Source organism: Temnothorax longispinosus, chromosome 11 (genome assembly GCF_030848805.1).
Source record: "Temnothorax longispinosus isolate EJ_2023e chromosome 11, Tlon_JGU_v1, whole genome shotgun sequence".
NCBI classification, from domain to species: domain Eukaryota; kingdom Metazoa; phylum Arthropoda; class Insecta; order Hymenoptera; family Formicidae; genus Temnothorax; species Temnothorax longispinosus.
Window position 1 is genome coordinate 3,929,948 of NC_092368.1, and position 23,203 is coordinate 3,953,150.

Genomic DNA, 23,203 nt, shown 5'->3' on the forward strand with positions numbered 1-23,203 from the left:
TTTCTCGAAACGCCGCACGCACGAAATTGTTCACCGGGCAATTTCCCGTGTATTTTTTTTTTGCGTAATTGAAAGCGGGCTTTCGTGATTTCTATTAGATTTCATTACGTGCGTTAAGCTGTTGTAATAGCAACGAAAGCTCACACGAGTCAAAAATTAATTTCCGTTTTTTTACACGGAATTTTTAAATTATTATTTATAAAAATAAAACAATTAAATATTAAACCGAAGAAATTGTTTGTCTCGATTTTGATGCCCGCAATCTGTATCGGAAAAGTGATAGAAACTCCTGGTTGCGCGGAGAAACGAGCGGTAGACGTTATTTTAAAGTGGAACAACCGTAAAGGCGAGGTCTCGCCGATCGGCTCAATCTACCGCCTAATGATTCGGTGCAATAATCGACTCGGTCTAAAGTACCTTTTTGATGGAACGTGATGGTATATCGAGATAACTCGTTAGACGAAACGCAAAATATCGTTGGCCGATGTTTGTTTGCGAGACCCCCCGTCTCCTCGACACGTACTCATAAACAGTAACTTTTTTTTCGTTCGCTTATGTATCGATCGGCGAAGTCTTTTTGCGGCAGTGCCTTTGACCGAAAGAAATCAGTCGTTTTCTAAATAAAGAAGCGTATTTATCCTCCCGTCCTTTGCTGCCGAGAGAGAGGGACGTTTAGCATATAATATCAAAAATATCGGGAATTCGCAATTCTGATGTAAATCGAATATTTTCAGGCACCAGAAAAATACAAGTACTAACTAGAGGTAGATTTTCAATATTTTTTCGCTGGAACGTTGATCGGATTAACTTAATCCTTTTCGGAAAATTTTTCCTCGAAAGGTCTCGGGTCTCGGGCGAAAGGACGGTTTCGAGAAACCTCAAAGAAAGATCCTTAGGGGCACGATTTTTTTTCGGATATTGCCTGCAGCGGACCCATGCAGCGCTAAAAACACCATCCTTGCTTTTAAACCCATGCGTTTCCGGCGTGCGTGCGGTATGCGTGCGCCGGCCTTTCCTTCGTGGGTGACGAGGAGCCGGGGTGCCATATGGCTCGCGTGAAAATTCGTAGGTATTTCCAGACCTCGGGCTCTGCTTCCCGAGTCCCGATATACGAACCGGATATTCCTCCCTCGTACGCGTAATTACTCGGAGTTCTGGCTTCGATACACCGACATTTTTCTGAGTAGGTCCCCCGAGTCTCGAATCTCCTTCGAGACCAGTCAATTATCCTTCGGGACTTTAATGACTCAGGTCTCTAATTCTAGAGTTCGGTCCGTCCAGGTAGTCCTCCGCCGCGGTTATGTATTTTGTATCGCTCCGGGGAAATAACATTCCCCGGTACGCGCGCGCGCGCGCGCGCGGCCACACGGTATACAAGGTATCCGTTCGCGGCGCGGAATAATCGATCGATCGCGTCATCGTCGTGATTTTTGATTTCGCACGCACGACTCCGGCCACCGCGCCGCGCCGCGATCGTTCGAGAGGCTGTACTGTAATTCAACGGTTGCACCACGATCGTCCATTTCAGCCGATCGATCGAACTCCGCAAGCACGAATCGAGAATATGAGCGTTCCGCTCAGCATCCGTGGTTTCGCGGATCGTTGGCGGTCCTATTACTTAACCCGTGCATGCCCGAGAGAGATGTGGATTTAAATCGTACATCTTCCTCGTATATGTAATTACGACAAGTTACGACACATCTCGAAGTTAATATTGTCGTAAGAGATCAATTTCGCATCGTTACTTAATCTTCGCTGCGATTAATATCGGAGATCAATATTGAATTTAATAATATAAAAAATGAGAAACGATTCAAGATACACAATCGCTGTTTTATCTGCATCGAAAGAAATACACAGGATATTTTCCTTTTCTGATTCGATAACTGTTTGACCGTGTTGCATCGCACAATTGCGTTAGCCATCTTAATCTCTCTCTCTCGACATGCCGTAACGTCGCACTGCGCGTTATCAAATCTTCATTGCATCCGCCTCGCGATACTCGCGTGAAACCGCAACAAGTGCGTCATGATACTCGTCTGGAGTGCGCGACAATAAGAGGGAACGAGAAGGAAAATATCGTACGGTTCTGGATGTCTTCGAAACGTTGACGTTGTATTTTTTTTTAATCGAACGATTCGTTTGTCATTGATCTCTTGCTCAAATTGAAACTTGAGACTTCTGGAATAAATGTATCTGTATACTATACGCGACATTAAGACACCGTTAAGTGTGTGAACCTAACTCATTTTGGTTTCCGCAAGTTGAGATTATCTCGGTTCGACTTTGAATTTCGTTCCCTTAAGCACGGCGATCACGTCCGATACCAATATTGTGCCGTGCGCGCATTTTTCGACGTTTGATTTACCGTCGCTTTCGGAAATAAACCCGCTCGTGTGTGTTGGGGCGCGGCGCGGGAAGGACGAAAAAAGGACTCGGCGGGCAACGTGGGATCCGTAATTTTCGTCTCGATTCCAATTTCTTTTTCTCGCGGGCTTAATCTCGTCCGGTAAATTGGCCCTCTGAACTTCTCTTTGACTGCTCTCGGCCTCTCTGGCCTCCTCCGTCTCCCTCCTTCGCTCGCCCCCATCCCCTCTCCCCCCCCTCGCCGTCGCCCGTTCGCCTCCTCCTTCCCTGATAGGTACAATCCCATCAAATTATCCCGATTACCTGTAGCCTTGACGGTATACGCGAGCCTTTTTAATAGAGACAAGCGCGCACCGACGTTAACGACGATTTCGAAGTCGAACGCGTGGTGCCGGCATTCGCGTGACGTGAGTTTCGTTAGATTCACACACGCCGCGCGTTTTACCGTTAAATATACGCGTTTTTGCTATCGACATTGAACATAATTCCCGCGGCGAGCACAAGCCGGAACCTGAGTCACTTCGTCGTCGAAAAATATCTATCTCCTGCATCTGGCGATCGACGAATTACATTGAACTTTGCTACTTACGCGGGTATTTTCCCTATATACATCCGTATCTGCTTCGCTCATCTAAAAAGATTATTGCAACCTGCGAGCGATTGAAAGTAATCACGGCGTACGCGACGGCGAGATAACGCGTTTCTTAGGGCCGCAACTCCTCTGGCTGCAACGCGACGCGAACAGGCGTAGCGCAGAATTTTAATCGAGGGACAGACTCCATCGATCTCCGCCGGTTCACGGGGAAGGGAAGGGTTCTGCTATCGGGAGAGTAAAAAGCGACGAGCGGATACGCGGATCGGCTCGCTTTCACGGAAAGCTCGCGTGATAACGCGTCGGCGCGGGGGGGGATAAGTCGGATGTTCTGGGAAGCGCATCCGGTGGTGCGCGGACGCGGACGGTTGGAAAAAAGGTCCCGGCGTTTTCATCGTGAAACGAGCCGCACACGATTATTACCGCTGTCGGCGGTCGGCGTTACTGGCGTTAGCAAATCGCCGCCACTTTCCCCCGCACGCGTACGCGTGAACGTGACATTTCGCGCTCGCACGATTATTCTATTTACGAAAATGATTATTGAGAGCGGCGCGCCGCGCGCCCGTGTCACGTTTAGCGTCAATCGTGTTGCGATGGAATCACGCGGTTTTCCTGTCGTGCAATTAAAAATCGAAAAGTACATGTCTGTACATTTTATTCGGTGCTAAACTACAGTAGTATAGAAGACACGCAGTCTGAACGGTAGTTAAATGTATCATTTGAGCAGCTGAGGATTTGTGATTGCGATGCTCGATGACTAAATTGTATATTGAACTGCACACAAAATATTATATATAAAAGACAATGTTTTGCATTGTGTTGAGAGAGAAGAGAATAATACTATGTAATAATTAGACAATTTGGGTGGAATGAAAAAATCAGTTTGTTGCATGAAAATATTATTTAGCACACTTTATTAAATTTATTATTAACACTGCGCTGACACCGTGTTTTTGGAGCACTCACCCGGAGAACGTCCTGGGACTTTCAAGTCCAAAGAGCTTTTGAAAACATTTCTGTGTTACAAAAAAAAACTAAAAATTCATGTATCATCTTTAAGGTTTCAAAAAGTGATTTTCTATACTTACATAGGCCTGTTGCAATTTTTTTTAAGAGCGCCATTCCTGAATCTATTCCTGTAATTATAAATGAAAAAGCAACTGTGCCTTAAAAAAACTTACGGTGTCTGTGCAGTGTTAAACTATTTTTTATTTTTTTTTTATTTTTATAGATCGAAATGAAGAAAGAAATATGGGTACCACTACTAACATATGGGACAATACTAACAAATCGAATAAAAAATTATTTTTTTAGAATTATACATTATATGTGGTGTGTGTTTGTGTGAATGTGTATGTATATTGTAAAAATATGGTAGGGAATACTTATTAACAATATCGGATAAGTTTTTTTTTAGGATTATACATTACGTGTGTATGTGTGTTGTGTGTATATTGTAAAATTTAACTTCACGTTCATTAACGAGAGGTCTTTTGGATGACGATGGCCTTTATCCGTCATATAATTTATTTCTATTTTTTGAATATGGATCCAAATAAAAATTCTAGACTATTTCCTGGAAAGAGACAAGCCAAAACGAAATTATTTACTCCAAACAAAATTCCTATCCACCGTGTGCTCGAGTTTCCAGGTCTATATAAACGGAAAGGGGGGGGAAAAAAAGGTTATGCATGCCAGGGTTAATTACGCTAATCGTCGGATTATCTACCGAGGCGTTATTAGCCGCGACGGTGAAACCATCGCGGCGATGCCGTAATGCCGTGCTAACCGGTGTAACGGTATTACAAAAGCGACAGTGAAATGGCGGGATGAGAACGCCGCGCCGGTTTCGCTCCTTGAAAGTTACGCGAGCGCGCGTACGAGCTGCGAGCACGTCACGTTGTAATTACTTCGCGCTTACTTATGCGAGCGATAGAACGATAGTCCTCTCCCCCCCCCCCCTTTCCCACCTTTCCCTGAATCTCGCGCAAGTTCGCTCGGATTCCGCGGAAGGAGGCGTACGCGGAAGAAAGTGGAAAAAGTAGTCGCCCCGCCGGTGAACGGGAGAAATAGTTGTCTTTTGTCGGGTATGCATAAAATCGGCCGTAAAGATTGAAGTTACGGCGAGGCCGTAAGAGATCCTGATAAGAACTGGGATTTCTCTACTTGGGTGGTGCGAGTTATTGTTACGGTTATGAGAATATAAAGCAGGAGACTATCTCGCAACGAGATCGGCCCGCTTAAGAGATATAGCTATAAATATACTCGCGCATTTTTTTTTCTCTGTTGTGCCCCATGGTGGACAGAGCTGTACATTGTATGGGATCTGCATTGCACTTCTGGTTCAACGACGCCGGTACTAGATGCGCTAAACAAACGAGGGCTCGTTGGATCTAAATTTAAGAGCGTTATTCTCAAATTTTATCTATAAATATATTTTTCAAAGGTAAATTTAGATAAAATTTCGCTATCGCTACGATACAATATTGTTCGATAAGATATTGTCAAATATTTTTTTTTCCCTAATACATATTTGTGTTTACGCGGCTTTATGATAATAGCCAGGGGAATAAGTCCGTGGCGCGCGCGATAAAGTGACATCTTCGTGCGTTATCGGTTATTTGCCTATCGTTGTGCTCTTTATCCTATATCGATCTAATCTCAATGACATTGCCGTATCGGCTGCACAATGTCGTCTCAATCGGTATCGCGTAAAAAGCAACCGGGCAAAACAACGATGCGATTGATTCCCGACCCGGAAATCACGTTCCCGGGGTCTCGTAAGCGACGCTATACGAGAGACTTCTGCGGCGTGAAAAAAGCGATTCGCGTGTCGCCTGGAGACGACGAAGGGAAGGAAAAAAGAAGGCTTTTAACGTTCTACGGGCCTCTCTACGGTCGATCGGACGAGATTAATGTCTATTGCAAGGTCGCGTTGACAGATTCATAGCGGTAAATTGTGTCGGCGAAGGTCAAACGAAAGTACGATCGCTCGCCTTCGCCGAGACGAACGGTCGCTGCTGGATCAAATGTCCGGTGGAGGAGAATTGATTTTAACTCTCCGGAGGCCGGTAGTTCTTTTTTTTTCTTCGCACCGAAGTCGCGCGTATTTCGCGAGGCGAGAGGCCCGAGTGAACCGCTAGTAAATTTCCATTGACGAGGTCGAGGAGGTATTAATAGAAACGAGAGGTCGAAAATCGCACGCGCGACGTCCCACACGTGTAACGTAATAAAGAAATTACATTATCTAAATGTGGAAAGGAATTACCGTAAGTACCTACCATTAGTAGACTCAGATTATGCCGATTTATGCCGAAGAAATTTTATCATCTCAAAAGTTTAGCGCTAATGGACTAACGCTGTTTGGCGTTTTGCGGCTTCAAAAAGTGTTAGCTCGCTCTAATTTATTCAAATGTAATTCCATCATCGGCTTTGTACCGCTTCCCGTTGAAATTAATATAGAAAATAGTAGAAAAATTCAGAATTCGTGTAGAAATTAATATTGGTGGCTTATCGAATGAGGACTGGATGATTTTAGAAATATACAGTGACTATACGCTTTGAGAGCCGATGTACTTAAAAAGCACTTAAAAGGGGTCTGGCGGGCACAGACACGTCGTTGTGTATTTTATAAGTGCCACAATCTTATGCGAGCTGGATGAATCACTGTGACGGGGACTCGACACGTCGCGACGATAGATGGAGACAGAGAGAGGGAAGAGAGACAGATAAAATGGAAAGAGGCTCGGGACTCCGTTATCAGGTTTTACCAAATCGTTCATCGCTGTGATCCTTTTGCGGTATTACCACGCGGTAACATCCGACGTTTCGTAAACGACACGGATATGACGCATCTCCGCGGAATATCAGGTCAATGACATGTTTACAGACTCGCGTCATTTGACTAGTTTCAGCTTCCAATTCATCACTTTTCTTACAGATTATTTCTTCCTTTATAAATTGACTAATTTCAAGGAACTATATAAGATAAAAGACGTATCGCAAAAATTGCAACGGAATTATTTTTAGTATCTTTTCCTTTCCAAAAGTTTTTCGTTTAGCAGTTACAACGGACAAAACGCTTGCTGCAATCCCGACTGGAAATGTAATTTGCCGTTACACGTAACCCGCGCGAGAATTCGAGTTTGGCGAATGTCACAGATCGCAGCATCCTTCCGCTGGAAGTTCCAGTGGCGACGCAATTTACGAGAACGCTGTTTGTACAACGGTAGTTTTGAAACGAGAGAGAGTGCGTGAGCACGCAGGTGCGGAGCTACTCCGTGACGGGGGGGGGGGAGATGAGGGAGAGGCGATTTTTCCAGGCATCAAACGCAGGCGGAATAGCCAGGGGAATCGATATACGCGCGAGGAGGGTTAACGACGGAGGTTCCGATCGGTAGCGAATCGAGCGGGTTGGCCAAGGCCAGTACAGCTGCGTTGAGAAAACGCGGCCATCGTGCATCGAGCCGCCGCGCCGCGCCGATCGGATCGGTTCGGCTCGTGGGATCGGCGGGCGCGGGGGAGAGGGCCGGGCGGCAACAGCGAGAGAGGGCAACGGAGAGGAGTGTGGGCTCCAGCAGCAACGGAAGCGAGCCCGGTTGTTTTACCGCAGAAACAGCAGCCGGCCACTTTGTTGCACGCCACGAAATTATGCACCGCCGAGAGGCGAGCGCGCGCGCGAGAAGCGCTCGTAAATAACGACCGGGCGTCACGAAATTACTTTCGGGGCACACGCCGCGCGCCGTCGCCTCTTCTCCTTCTCTCGCATTACCGCGAGGAGTTTGATTCCCGATCTTCCCTCGATGTACCGTACGTGTGTATGTGCAACATCGGTTTCGTGTATACCGGTAATCGATCCGATCCTCGGTCTCTTCCTCGCCGCTGAAATCTTACGTCGTCGGGAATTTCTCGCGTCTATGGTTTCTGTTAATTGGCTGCTTCAGACATTAATTTGAAATGTTATGTAAACGCCGAGTATAGACGCAACCGTGGAAATGTGTGTGCGTGATCGGTTAGGAGATATTATGAAATAAAACTTAGCTTTTTTCCTAAACGGAAATATCGTGGCGTGTTTATCGATGCACGTTTAAACTTTTAAAAAATTATTACTTAAGATTATTAAAGAAAGATAACGGCGAAAATTGATGAAGAATGTATGAGAATTCTCCTGCTATAATTACTTCAGCAGTTTTAATTACTAAAGCACGCTCTATATCTCCGTTTTAAAAGACATATTATAAATAGCTTTACAAACATATAAAAATGTTATAATTATATTATGTTATAATTATATTATATTATAATTATATTGTATTATAATTATATTGTATTATAATTACGTTGTAATTATAATAAAGCCATATTTTTACATGTATGTTGCCTACTGTATTCTTTTTTCCCTCTCGCAACTTTATCTATTTTTGCAATTTACTTTATTTTGATGACTCCAAACAAACCGAACCTGGAGAGAGCCTTTTGCTTGCGACTGTTTTTGCACATCACTGAACTACTCAAGCCTAACGCGAACCAGTATTTTTCCACTCGCCTACACGTGTGTCTCTCTAATATCTATATAATTATATCATAAGTGTAAAAAAAAATATTGCTCTCACGCAATAACGCCAAATCGAGCTTGACGCCTGCGAGAAAGGTTCCCGAAGCGACAAAGTCTCGAAGCCAACGGTCTCGAATTCTTTTGCACGCTATAAAACCGGCCGATCGAGTCCCCCAATTTGCGTCTAACGGCACAGATCTAATCGCTGAATATATATAAATTGCGAATCGGATCGCGAGTCCGACGCGGCGCGCAAGGTGACGCGTGGCTCTCTTCGTAACCTACATTCAGCCTCGCGATCTCCGGCGCGCAAATCCCGGTACGTCGACCGTCGACATCTGAAAGTATAATACACGCACGGCGTTAGCCGTGCATTAACATACACCGCCGTCTAATAAGCAACGCAAATCGCGAGCGGATCAGAATGCGGTGTGCCCTTGCGTTCGCGCGCGCGCGCGCGCGATTTTTTCGTATCTCGGACGAGAGAGCCCGGGCGCGATTCCTCATCCTCCCTGCTCGCGTTTCGATAATTACACGCGCGTTGCGTAACGCGCCTCGTAGGCCCCCCTGCGTGCATCAACGTCGCGCCCAAGGTCCGCTCTTTCGTGGAAAGTCCGCGGAGCGAGACGGCCTGGGAAATTAGCCGATACGAGGAGGGAGCGCGAGTACACGCTCTTTTGCAAGAACCGGTATATATTTATCTCCCGATATCGTTGTGATTAAATCGCCCGCGCGGGACTCACGCTAGAATTTTGCAAGACGCTCGAGTTTTGCTCAAGAATACAACATGCACATCTAACGATCGTCAGTCTTTCAAAGAAGATCTGCATAAAGATCTACATAATGTGTCTTCTGTGTGTTTTTTTTTACTGCTTTGCAACACGCGTGTTATTCTTGAAACGTAATCATATGTTATGTTATACGTCACGTGTAAAATTAATGAATGCATGTGAGCTGTAGAAATTATTTCTTCGACGCTATAAACGTCTATTTACCGTAGATACGCGTATAACGCTTTTATTGTATCTCCAAGGAGTGCCGGCGGGCCCTTAAGACGCAAGATGCAGGCGATAGATTCGGGCAATATAAGCTCAGGCTAGTAAAAACCGTCCATAAACTATTTTCTCCGATCTATCGAGATACCAGCGTGTAGCGACCAGATATCTGCTCTAATGGCACCGCTTTTGTAGCGCGAGCGGAACATATGGCGGGGCTACACAAGCCCCGTCCCGAATATACACGGGGGGCTCCACCCACCTCATCGCATCCCTCGGAAACCATACACTTTCGACGCTGATCCTCTCGCGAGCAACGGTCACGCTCGATTTGGCGGTTTCGTGTTCGTGCGATTTTCACGGGTCGCAGGTAAAAGCCGGTCGGCGAGGATAATGATTTATCGGGCCCCAATGGTGGTAGGGTGAGAGGCCCCGGGGGGGCAGCGCAACGACTTCACCTCCATCTCGGCGGCATGGGTTTTTCTTTTTGTTTTATTAAGGCCCGGGGTTCGGGGCCCGGCGCGGCACGGCGCGGCGTCGTTGCGGCCTCTTGAGAGGAGAGAGAATCCATTACGCCGATCGCGCGCCGCCTGGTCGGCGATATCTCTCTCATTTTTGCAGCGTGTAGCTCGTCAAAACGATCGGGCCGCCTCGATATATACGACGTGTTGTGTGCCAGATATTCCGCGAGACGTGCCGCAGGTTCTCCGTCCCCCCTACCGGGGGTTACATAAATCGGATCTCTCGCGAGCGCGAGAAACGCGGCCGAATTTCGGCGAATGACGACGTGTAATTCATCGGGCCGAAATAATCAGCCTTGACGATCGGCCCGTTCAGCCGTATAGTTATCGGCCATTTAACCAATTAGAGATTACCATCTAGATATTTATACGGTCAATTGGGATAATTGCGATAGCGAGGTAAAAGAAGTATCGTAATGAATATTATTTTTATCGTTTAAAGATATCCGCGTTACATCACTATATAAATCGAGGGGAAGTATATCGTAAAATTTCATAGTTATATGATTTTATATATGGATATTTAGAAACTCCTTAAACATCTGCATAATAATTTAAAATAAAAATATTAGATATTTAGATATTTCTAATACCTAGATAAAATATTTTTAAGTCTTTGAATAATAATTAAGTTATTATATAATTAAGTTGTTCTCAGTCTATACGTTTTAGGATATATATCCGCGTCCTGGCGTTTCTAGAAAGCTCTTTCAGTTATTTCGCCGGAAAGTATTGTCGTGTGTTTCTAACGCGCCTAATATTACCAAACGGAGCCTGCACCTTCCGGGAAAATGTCGCGTCGCGTTGCGTCGGTCGGCGCGACGAGAATTGTCCGGGTCGGCCGTGAAACCGACGGGGGTGGCGGGGTATATCCGCGGCTCGATATCCATTTGAAACTTTCTCACGTTTCGCGGCACAAATGACGATTCCGTGTTTCACGGCCACGCGACTAGGAAGCGACGAGGTGATTTACAAGAGCGGTTCGTCGTCGTTGTCTCTGTGCGTCAGCGACGAGCGATCCTTGAGCTCCGAGGCTCGGGGCCCCGTCTGTGTAGTACCCCATTACCGCGGGGCCCCCCGAGTTCGCTCTTTTCTATTCTCGCGAATCGCGATTCGCGACTCGACATTGCGCGCGCGCGCGACCTAAAAGGACAATACGCACGGCTTTTTCCTCTTCCTCTTCCTTTCCCAGCGATAACGCACGACGCGCCGCGCGTCGGCGAGCTACACTTGATCTATGGATCTCCATCTCTATCGTCGTCGGCGATCACGATTGCGGAAGAGGAACGCCGTTCGTCATTCCGTATGTTGATCGCGTTCGTTGTCGGTGTTTTTTAATCAACGTGGAACGACGCGGTTGCGCGAATGTTTCTCAAACGTCTCGCGAGGAACGAAAGGAGGAGATGAAACGTTCTATTATTCTAATCACATTTGAATTATTCTAATTGCTAGTTCAACTAATCTAGTGATGGATATGAAATTATCTAATTATATCTAAGAATAGAATTTTAAACAGTGTTGAAGTGCTTCTTGTCTCCTCTTTTTTCTGCTTTTCTTCTTCACACATTCTATTTAAAGGAATCGAGATATAATCTATATTTAATTGGATTATGCAACTAATATTATGTTTATAGTACTGATAGTGTCGAGAATAAGAACTATATTGGCTCGATGCTTCTCGCAGTATATTCTTACGAATGAAAGACTTCTCTGGCACGTCCTCTTTAAGTCACAATTGTATACGTCGGGAAAATTTACGTCGGGAGACCGCTCTGTAAACGCAGATGAAGTCATTGTGTGCGTCAACGCAGCGGGACGCATCGCGCAACGAGGTCGGAATTCCGGCGAATCGAGATTTCGAAGCTCGATCCGATCTTCCAACAATCTGCGCGCGCGGCGCAATCGCGAATCCAGAGAGCATTCGGTGAGCGATTAGCGTGATACGGTCTTTACGCGGTTTATCACGCAGGAGCTGTCGAGCTGCTCGTATGCGTGTCTTGCGCGCGCGCGCAAGAGTGTGTGCGTGTACTCACAACGAAACGACGCGCATATAGCCCGGAGCGGTGTACACGCACGCGATCGCTCGCCTCTCCGTCAAGTTCTCGCGAAGGCCGCCACCGTGTGGCGAGTTGAGATGCGAGTGTGTCTCTCGGGCTCGGCCTTGGTCACCCGCTTCCGTCAGCTGCGGGCTAATTGTGAATAACGTGTCGATACGCAGGCACGCACGCATGTGCATGTGCACGCACGTACGCACGCACGCACCGACGGGACGGCCGAACCTCGGGGCTTCGATTCCGTGACAAGGAGCGGCGAGGAGCCTTTCCGTGTCGCGCCCGTTTCTTTGTAGCGTAATGTCGGAAATTATGCCGAAACGGGAGCAGCCGCTCGCTTTATTACCGGGTGTCGTGTCTCTCCCGGTTCGTTTTACCTTACGCTCCGTACATTCGTCTTTTTTTCCGCGTACATAAGCGCTCTCCCCGGCGTTCGATCGAAGAGAGGAAAGAGAAAAAAAAATAATAAAAGATACGCCGACCCGCATTCGTCGCATCCCACATTCAACGCGATCGAACGCGGCTTGGTTCGATTCCGGGTCGTGTTTGTCTAATGCGAAGATCGCGGTCAATTCGATGTATCATAGGCTGAGAATCACGCGTGGTCAGATGTCGAGTTAAATATATGGGTATCGATATTATGACTCATAGGATTCTCTCTCGACGTGGCAATATTTTCGGCAGAACTCTGAGACTCTGTGACTTGATCTAACAATGAGATATAAATCCTACATCAATTTATCGCGATGTCGACTGTGAAAATTATCTTACGGGATTACCGATTGTCGAGGGAGAAGATATGCTAAATATAAGAATTTCCTAAAAATAATAATTGAGTTAGGGTGACGAGTTGAAAAGGGAATAAACGAATGCCCGTTTCTGATTTCTCTGTTACAGACGAAGAAGAACAGTCCTAATCGCATCAAGAGACCCATGAACGCATTCATGGTCTGGTCGCAGATAGAGCGCAGGAAGATCTGTGAGGTTCAGCCGGATATGCATAATGCCGAAATCAGTAAAAAACTAGGGAAGAAGTGGAAGCAATTATCAGAAGAGGATAAAAAGCCTTACAAAGAGGAGGCCGAGCGACTCAGGGATTTCCATGCGGCAGAGTATCCAAATTACAAGTACCGACCCAGGAAAAAGACCTCGAAACCCGTCGAGGTCTCGAAGGCAAAGGAAAGGAAGAGATCACGGAAATCGGTGTCTATATCTTTGCCATCACCGTCGATATCGTTGTCGCCTTCCCCATCACCGTCGTCGTCGATGTTGTCGACGCCGTCGAGCAGTCCGGCCTCGATATTAGCCAGCTCGTCCTCGTCACCGCTGTCGCCGATCGCGGCGCCCGCTGCTAGTCACGTTGCAAGGACCAGAAACGATAATAATAACAACAATCAACAGCAGACGCTGAAGAAACCGATGAAAAGGCTCCAGGCTCAATCGAGCGTTAAATCGATGTCCAGGTCGAACTCCAAACCCATCGAGTTGCCTCCTCTGGAGACGACGCGCCATATGCTGCACTCTGATGTCGATTACACCTCAGCGCCGTCAACGGTTGTCGCCAAGGTGCCCACCAGTCCGACCTGCGACACCCCGGACTCGCCCGAGTCCGCTTTCTACGACGAGAGCTACAATCCCGAGAACATCACGTCCAACAACAACGTTATGGCCTGCAACGTCGCTTCTACCAAGATCAAGCAGGAACCATTGTTGGAACCGAAGTTGGAGCCGCAGATGGAATTGGATCAGACCAGTTTCGCCTCGAAGGACATATGTCTGGCTTCCTCCTTAGATTTGCCGTCGACGATGCGAATGGACTATCGCCCTTGTCTCCAATTGGCTTCCGCTGTTTCCGCTGGTCGACAGACGACGAATTTCAACGTGAAGCGGGAGCCCATGATGATGAATGCCATCCCTCCGATGATGCTTACGCCGCAATCGTCCATTATGTCGTCCGTTCCTATGACGACGACGATAGGGTCCGCGGGGATGAACCTCGATGACTCCCTCGATGAGGCCCTCATCGGCAACATCGGTCGCCCGGTCAGGCTCGAGGAACTCATGAACAACTTTGATCCTCGTGACATCCCTGAACAATCGTTACCCGAGCTATCATCCGACATCGAGATGGAGGATATCATCGAGATGGACTTCGAATTTTCTCGCTCGAATGAGGAGCTCATGTCCTCAATGTCAAGCATACTCGGCAATACAAGCAACGACCCGGCTCCAACAGAATGGAACAGCTATTGAAAAGTCGAGAGAGAAAATGAGGAGGAAGAACAAAGATAAACAGAATGCGCATCATCGGTTTGTATCGAGCATTTTTTCACGCAGAGATTGCTAATAGCGTTACGAATAATTGTCCTCAGCACGTTGCGCGAGTAGGGAAGGAATTTGCCCGTCGTGTTCCGCGAGTATTTCGCGAACCGGTCGATTTCAAGATCTCGACCGGACGTGCCGATGTGATGCGCGAGGATAACCGCGCGTCATCGCGATCGCTATCGATTCTTTTTCACGGATCGCACGCTCGAGTTCGACTGAACGCATTATCATCCGCTATGGCACGTCTTCGTCTTTTCTACTTGTCGTCAGAGTAGATACTACTCTTCGAGTGTACGAGCGTTTTTTTCGGCTGTCGCGCGTCGTGGCTTTCCGTATTGCGTTTTGCGTTTTGTACAACCGAATCTGCAACCGATCAGTCGTTAGATCCAGAGAGGCGGAATGTGTCCCTTTCGAGGGAAAGAGATGCGATTGTTTGATTTGCAGTTAGTTTCTAACAAATTAACGAGTATGAATTTCGCGGGTAACAAAAAATTCGCGATAATTAGCGTATATAAGCCATTAAGATGTATTCAAATAGAGCATTACGTGGCCTTTATTGGTTGTCTCCTTTTCGTTTCGGAAATCCCCACATTCTCGATGTTTGGGTATGAACAATACCCCACATTCTCGATTGTTTGGGTGTGGAATTGGGAGACGCACCGTCTTCTACCTGTTTATAATATCTAATGTATTTAAAATTTTATTTAATAGATCCCGTTTCGTAGGTGTGATTTTGACATGACGATTGCCGCGACGCACATCAAACTTAATACTTTTGACGGTATTGAACTTTTCTTACGAACCAATCAAAATTTTTAGACCTCTAAACCGATCAAGCGATCGCTGACTATTTATATTCCGAACATGAGCGCGGCATAAGATCGAGAAGAAAAAGACGAACGATAGCCACGGCGCGCGATGGTTTCGGGATCCAGAGTTTTCTTTTTTTTTTTTGTATATGTATTGTAGTATACTTTTGTATGAAGTTAGATAAGCGTGGGCGGGCGGTTGAGCTCGCGTGGTTTGTAAGGCGAATCGAAATGATAATTTGATGATGAAGAAATACGCGAATGAAGAATGTTCGCGGAGCAAGTTTCTTCGCGCGACTTATAGCCGCCCGCTTTTTGTTGTATATATCGAAACTGTATTTAGTAGAATATAATATATACTTAAAGTATAAGTAAAATCTCCATCAATTGTGCAAACGACGCACGTATTTTACATAATATCGGTGCTCTTTCCGAATCTGTCAAAATTACAACTTTAAAATGATCTAAAAGAGCTGCAAAATTAAAATTAAAAGTTATTTAATATAAAAAATTTGAAAGCTAATGATACATATATTAATATAATTTTAATAAATATAATTTACATTAATATATATTAATGTAATATAATTATATATATTACACTATATATATTATATAAATGAATTGAATTAAAATTTAATTAATATTAATATTAATATATTGTATTAAATTTTAATTTTCAAGCTACATCTTATTTCGTCTTTTGGAGTTAAAGGGCTTGTGCGTGTCTTTCCTTGATTTTTTATTATTATTACACTCAATGCAAATTTGTTAATGTCTTATCAAATTGAGACGTTATTAGAACGAAAAGTCAAAACGAAAATCATGGTTTTATTTTATCTTTTTATTTGTATTTGTCCCAATACATAAGTAAAGATACGTAATACAATGGAAACGATAAAAGAGAAAGAGAGAGCTATTTTAGATTAATCGGGGGCTTTTTAAAGTTGTAAAGTTATAAAATTGTTTTCGTTGATGGATCAGGAAACAAGAAAGAAGGAAACATGACGTGCTAGTCGATTGCTTTAAATGATCCTGGATTTCCAAGGATTTAAGAACCATGTTTCAATGCAATATGAAACAGATGCGGGAAGAACACCGATTTTATGTTGTGCGTCCATTGTTTTAACGGAGAGATATATATATATAGTATAATATATATTATATAATATATACGTATATAATATATTATATATATATATATATTGATAAAATGATATGGATGTTGAAGAATGAATAATGCGCGAGATATCGCTACGTCGACGATAGTCGTTGCGTCCTCCCGCGAAGAACAGCGAAGCGATCGGCATGAATTGGTCACCAAGCACTCCCTCGACAAAATAATGATTTGAAATAAGCAAAATGGAAGAACGATTCGTACGCCCAGTTACAATCGATCGCACGTGAGTATCTCGTCGAGAGTTTGCCGTTTCGCCGAGTTGATATCGAATGGATGTGTAGTCTGACTGACGTGACGCGAAGCGACGAGATGTACTTTTAGAGAATTTGCTCAGATAATTATTGTATTGGGTATCCCCGAGATATCCTCATCAGATGTTACTTTCTCCGAGGTGTGTCCTCGGAGAGAGAGAAAAAAAAAGGAATGAGGTGGAAAAGAGAAATTCGCGATGGAAGGGCTACGTTTGTGAGATTGGGGAGAAAAATCGTCGAGCGGAGGCGAAGGCGCGTCGCTTCGTTCCGGGAACGGGAACGAGCACACAGGGAGGATAACAGCGCGAGCTGTTTTCTCTCCGATCGATCGCGCGCACGACCGACGCTAGATCCAGCGGTTAAGATCCAGCGTTGGCATCGGACGAGCGAGATCGGAGCGAGCTTGCACGCTCGGCTGCCCGCGCGGTTATCGATATATCAAATATGTACTTGATCTCATAGTCTCCATATTACCTTTACGTTTGCGTAGCGTTAATTTTCGACGATTGTTCATAAACGGATTATTATCGATAGTCGCATCGATACCAGCGAATTCACTACCAACCGATTTTTTTTCTTTTCTACTTCTTTTTTGTAAGATTCACGTGCTGCGCTTTTTACGACGTAGCAGATCTTATGTTATTATTATTATTATTATTATTATTATTATTATTATTATTATTATTCGTATTAACATTGTTATATATATAAATATCTATGATTATTATTTTACTTTTATTGTAATTACGATTATCGTCATAATTATTATTTTTATCATTATTGTCATTATCGATACTATTGCTACTATTACCATTATTACTTGTACTTGCTAGCGCCAATTGTGAAAGAGGGAAAGGATTCGGCGAACAACTCCTTGACCAGCGCGAAAAGACGAGCGAGCGACTCCGACGCGACGCGCGCGCGGAGTACGATCGATCCTTAAAAACGCATATGAAAAACGGAAAAAAGTTTGATTTTTGATCGACGAGCAAACGGGTTGCTCCGCGTGAATTATCGCACTCGCAAATTCTGCTTATCTACTTCCTTCTCTTTCCTTTTTTTTTTTCTCTCACCAACGCGAAGGCGAGAGGCGTCGTAACACGCTGTGCCGATTAATGCGCGTCGAGAACAACGCTTTTTGATTTTCTTTCCGATTTTTCTGTCGAGAAAAAATGATCGAGGGCGGTTTGCTCGTCGTTTTCGGCGGAGGTGCGAACGGTGCGCTTGGAAAGGGAAAGGAAGGGAAGGCAAGGGAAGGGACTTAAAGAAACTGAATGTAATACTGAGAAAAAGAGAATAAAATATAAAGGAAACACAGTGCCTATCACTCCGGTCTGGAAACTCTCGTACAAAAATCATATACAGGGCCAAGAGAAACAAAGTATAATGTTAGTGTTGATAGCTATTTACACGAGAACGCAATAAGAATTATTACGATTACAATTGCTCCGAAATTCTCGTCTCCTTTACTAAGGCACGTCTCAGGTAGCTTCGGGCGATCGGGCATCAGTCCTCCGGGGGGAGGGGGGGGGGCAGAGAGATCAAAATCGGCAGGGTTACGGTGAAGGAAACGAAAGGGGGAGCCGTTGCTCTAGGAGCGAATAATCTTTCACGAGTAAAACAGGCTGTGTCGATTCTAAAGTTGTTAAACGCTTCTTCGCGGACAGCACTACATATCAAGCCGCGTAAACGCCACGCTCGTAGCCAACGCATATAAACGCGCTCGCGACACGCGTCGCGGTGCCGATGCCGTCAACGCAAAAGAGAACTGCCAGCAATATACGCGCGATATACTGCGTCAAAGAATACTTAATGTCTCGGTAATTGAAGAGATATAAATAGATAAATAGATAAACTTTTGTTCCATCGTACCGCACATCGAATCATAGCGCTTGGGGGTGATTTTTAACGACGCCGAGGCAACAAATCGGAATATTGTATTGCAACACCGCACGATCGTCTCTCAATTTAACTTTCAACTGTTAGAACCATTGCGCGAAGTTGTTCCAAATTAAGGTAGCGACGGACCTTTGACCTACGTACTGCCCAAGCTCTTTTAAAGTTTTAGGCTCGCGTCTGAGAGCAGCGCGAGAATGATTACGACGAGCGGGGGTAGGGGGGGAAGGAATACGAGTTCAGAGATATCGTGAATTATTCGAGCAACTTGCAATCGAGTGCACGCGACGACGAAGGGCACTGGTGCAAACAGAGGGCGATGAGCGAAAGAGCAACGGGAAACTGACTTCGGGACCGGCCGAACGGAGCGCGCGAGCCACCTTTCAACGTTTAATACGCCCTCGCGACTCGCTCCGCAGCTTCGCTAAAGCCATTGTTCGCGCGGATGAAGATCGACGATAAGTACGCAATGCGCATCGCTACGTACGTTAGTTGGGTCACAATTCGTACGCGTGAGAGATTCGACCTCTCTCTCTCTCTTTCTCTCTCTTTTTCTCCCTCGTGGGGCTCTACGATCATGACGAGTGCGCGTTCGGACGAAGAGCCGTACTTGTGAACTCACACTCGGAGCGTGACGGACGGCAAGGATTGTAAAGCGGGAGTTAGCGACCTTGACGGAAACCTGATAATGATTCGCATAAATAAATCGCGGTCATTATCGGGCTAAAAACGGAAAGCCAAGTACCGATCGATTTACGAGCAACTGTATAGATAATTAAAAGGAAAGGAAAAAAACGACGGCGGTGCATCGTTTGTCGCGAAGATTTTCCTTCTGACGCGAATCAATATACATTCATGCATATATTCACATGCATAATTTCTGCTGAGAAAAAAAGTTGTTTGGCCACGTATGAAGAACCGGCTCACCGTGCTTGATCGTTTCTGTCTGTCGTGAAGTTTTGTCGCCAAGTTTTGCCAAGTGTTTTTTTTTTTTACAACTGTTCGCAAATTAACGGCCGGCGCTATTTAGATTATTCATTGGATAAAACTCCTTTCGTCCAAACACGCAATCGTTACGATCGTAATTTTGCATCGCGCTTAGTGTGGAAGAGGCAGGGAAGCGTGTCCGTTCGGCGGACAGGAGCGGGAATTTCGTATGCGAGCGAGGTATACAACAGCGAGATACCTAAATCGATGGATATATATGTTGCAGAAGCGACCAAACAAAAGAAAAAAGAAGAAAAAAAGGGGAAAAAAAGAAAGAGAGGAAGTTAACGAACGAGTTACAAAGTATGTGAGATGGGATACGTAGTTGTATGTTAAAAGACGGGGGGGGGGGAGGGGAAAGAGTTCGCGCGCGCGGCGCCGCGAAGAAAGCGAGACGATGCCGACTTGCGTTTTGCTTTCACGTAGATTTATCGGAATGTTATCGAGGGTCTCTTATATTCCCGTCTCGCGCCCGAAAGCACACGGCGAGGGCCGGGAACGTGGGAAAACTCTGGATTCAGTGCTTCCACCAAACTCAATCGCCGAGGTCTCTCTTCTTAATTTTCCTTCTTTGAACGCCAGATTGCGTCACACATGTTTGCTTCGCTACGCAGTAGTTGCTTTGTAAAAGATAATTAACTTCGCAAGATGTATTCCTATCAATTATCCAGTTCAGACATTCGTACAGGATTATTTTATACACGTTAAAGTTACAAAAAAAAGAGATACGACTGTAAATTACTTACGTGTGTTTTTATTATACGCGCATGAAACTGCATCGGCAGATCGTTTCGTAGTTGCGTTCCGGATTTACTTGCTTTCTTCGCATCGCAACCGCCTTCTATCCTTGACGTCGTCGGTGCGACTTGGAGAGCCGCGAGCTTTCTTTTACACTCTGATCTCTAATAATCGTTACGTACCAAATATCGCGTTCCGCGTGTAGATCTTAGGAAGGAACGCCTTGACAACGGGGGGAGGGGAAAACGCGGTGCACTTTCCACTCGATATACAAATTGCTGCTCAAATAAATCCTAAGCCGCGACACACACGTACCTCGGCGGGCTCGAAGTCGCACCGGCAACACCATCTCCGTGTTGCGATTAGGATTTTTCAATTTTTACAAAACTTAATTCATCGAGTAACACATAAACTTAGGGCGCGCGCGCACTCGCGGGCACTCGAATCGTCGCGGGTATTCTGCATAATTTATTGCAATGCAATATGCACTATTGCGTCCAGCAGTCAATTTTCGGCTCAATTTAACGTGAAATGTCTGGATCCGTTCAATTTAAGGCCCAGCTTGGAAAAATATTGACTTCAATCTTAATTTCAAAATACCAGGAGAATTGAAGTAAGATTGAAGTCACAATGAGAACGATCTTTTCTTGACATTACGATGATTCAGATGCCAGTCGGTGCGCACGCATGTACTAATATATATATATATATATATATATAATATACATATATATATGTGTATGAATGACTCGACAAATAGATGTGTAGTAGTTTCTAACAAATTTTTAGCATGTATATATGTCCAATTGAGAGCGTCGAGCGGGACGAGAAGAGGTTTTTTGATATATTTCGAGATTGCGCTTTGATGGGCTACAAGTTACATTTGGTGTACGTGATAAGGTTTATTGAGAGCCATTATTTACGGTTAACGTGTAATATCTATATTGGTCGGATAATACATTCGTGTACCTTAGGCGTTTGTCGCGTGACATGTAATCGCTTGTGTCGATATGTATCGAGGATGCGGGGCAGGATTTTTCGCAGGTTCTCTTTCTTCCGTATAAAAAAAAAATACAGGTCCTCCCTCGATGCTACGTTATTGTTTCGAGAAGAGAGATAAAGAAGCAAAACGAATGCAAAAGTGCAGCCTTTCGCGCGAAAGAAAGAGAGAGAAAGGAAGTACACCAAAGTGCAATATTCCGCGAAGGCAGACGATTAGCTCCGAAATAGAAATCACCCTTTATCGAGATTAACGTAACGCGCTGAAAAAAAAAAAATACCTGATCTCAGCCGACACGTCTATTTTTCATGGCCCAAGAGCCGATATATTGCGAAAGCGAAAAGAAAGAAGCAACACTTTTGATGAAGAAGAAGATGCCGTAAATTTTTCACGATATTTTTACACGAACCTGTATCTCGCAATAACCGATCGATTCTCAACTTTCTCGCGATCGAAAGAGAGAAGGAGTCAGTTTAGATCTTTATGTTTCTCTCGTCTCTTTAATTGTCGCCCTTTTGTTGCGTCGCTTGGTCGTTTCCGTTTCTTTTTTTTTCACTTACAATTAGGATGGATTATGCGAGGTAGAAAAAAAAATCCATTTCCGTCGAAGATCGTCGATTTTCGCTTATTTTCTTGTTTATACGTCTCTGTGCGCATTCTTTGCCGGAGCATTGTGGAAGCTCCGTCGTTTGTACGGCGAAAGGAATATATTCGTGCGCTTCTAAGTTATATATCATAGCTTTTAAGTTGCAGCATATACATAATAAGAAAGAAGCAGACGATAAACGACTAACTTTAAATACCAACTGTACATTTGTATTTAGTAATCTTGTTTATAATACATTATAACATTATTATATTGTTATTAAGTATCCGATTTGTATCATTTTTTATCGAAATTATTAAAAAATAACTTAAAAATAGCCAAGTGGTCTTATTAATCTGCGAAACAATCGCAATTCCCTCCCACGTCCCGATCCTTTCACATCATCGTGCCGTCACCGTTTTCAGCATTAATTAACCTTCGAGCAGCGCCGCCGAGACGTGGAACGCACCGATTACTTGGTAACTTGGTCCGTGAAAGAAACAGACGGGATCTAAATGTAACAGCTGTGTTGTAATTCTTTTTTTTTTCTTCTCAGTCAGTCATCGTCAGTCTATTGTGATTTCATACCGTATAAATAACTAATAAGAAAAAATCAAAAGACGCTTCTTAGAAAGGAGATTAATATAAAAGGATGGTTATGTGTATCTCGAACCCGTCAACGCGCCTATTTGCGCGATTCTTCGAGACAAAACCTTGCTCGAGACTTATAAAGCAGCTCAATTGTAAATTGCGTTCGTTTCTTCGATCGATCGACAGTTGCTCGCTGAATTGCGGAGCAATCGAAAATTCAATTTGCCGAAGGCACGTCCCACCGCGGTTTCGGCGACACAGTCTCCGAGGTAAGTAATCGATAACGCGGGGAGAGGTGAGGAGGTTGGAAGGGAAGAATTCTCCGGGGAAACGCGAAGCGTAAAAAAAGAAAACTACGAGGATTTCGCGGCCGTTTGCACGTCGTTCTCTCCTTGGCGGATTTCCTCCCTGAGCGGAGTTGTCGCGGCGCGCTCTCGCTCTCTCGGCTCATCGGCGTTGATAATAACGCGCAGTACGCTATTAATAGCGCGGGGCCTCGCGACCGCGCGTGGAAAACGTGCCGCGCTTTCGATTTCATCCTATCACGTTCGTATGCAGTCACCCGCCCTTTCCTCGCCAAGGCCCGGCGTCGCGCTGCATCGCGGTGCGGTGTGGCTCCGCGCGAAGCAATCTCCCCGGAGCGCGCGATTCGAGCACGAAGCGCGATAACGACGAAGATCCGGCCGCTATTCTGCGGTTATCGTTATCAAAGGCCAGCATCAGATCACTTCGCCGATCCTTGATGTGGCCCGAGGTCTCA

General features: G+C 45.1%; 1 protein-coding gene across 2 annotated transcripts in view; it reads left to right on the forward strand.

Annotated features, from left to right (window-relative positions):
• LOC139821333 (uncharacterized) overlaps positions 1 to 22,189 on the forward strand; it is an 85,400-nt gene extending 63,211 nt beyond the window's left edge. For both annotated transcript variants that reach the window (XM_071792308.1, XM_071792307.1), the window contains exon 2: positions 12,978 to 22,189. In XM_071792308.1, coding sequence (XP_071648409.1) covers positions 12,978 to 14,333 — 1,356 coding nt within the window. In that variant the 3' untranslated portion in view covers positions 14,334 to 22,189. The remainder of the gene's footprint in view (positions 1 to 12,977) is intronic.
• The last annotated feature ends 1,014 nt before the right edge of the window (positions 22,190 to 23,203 follow it).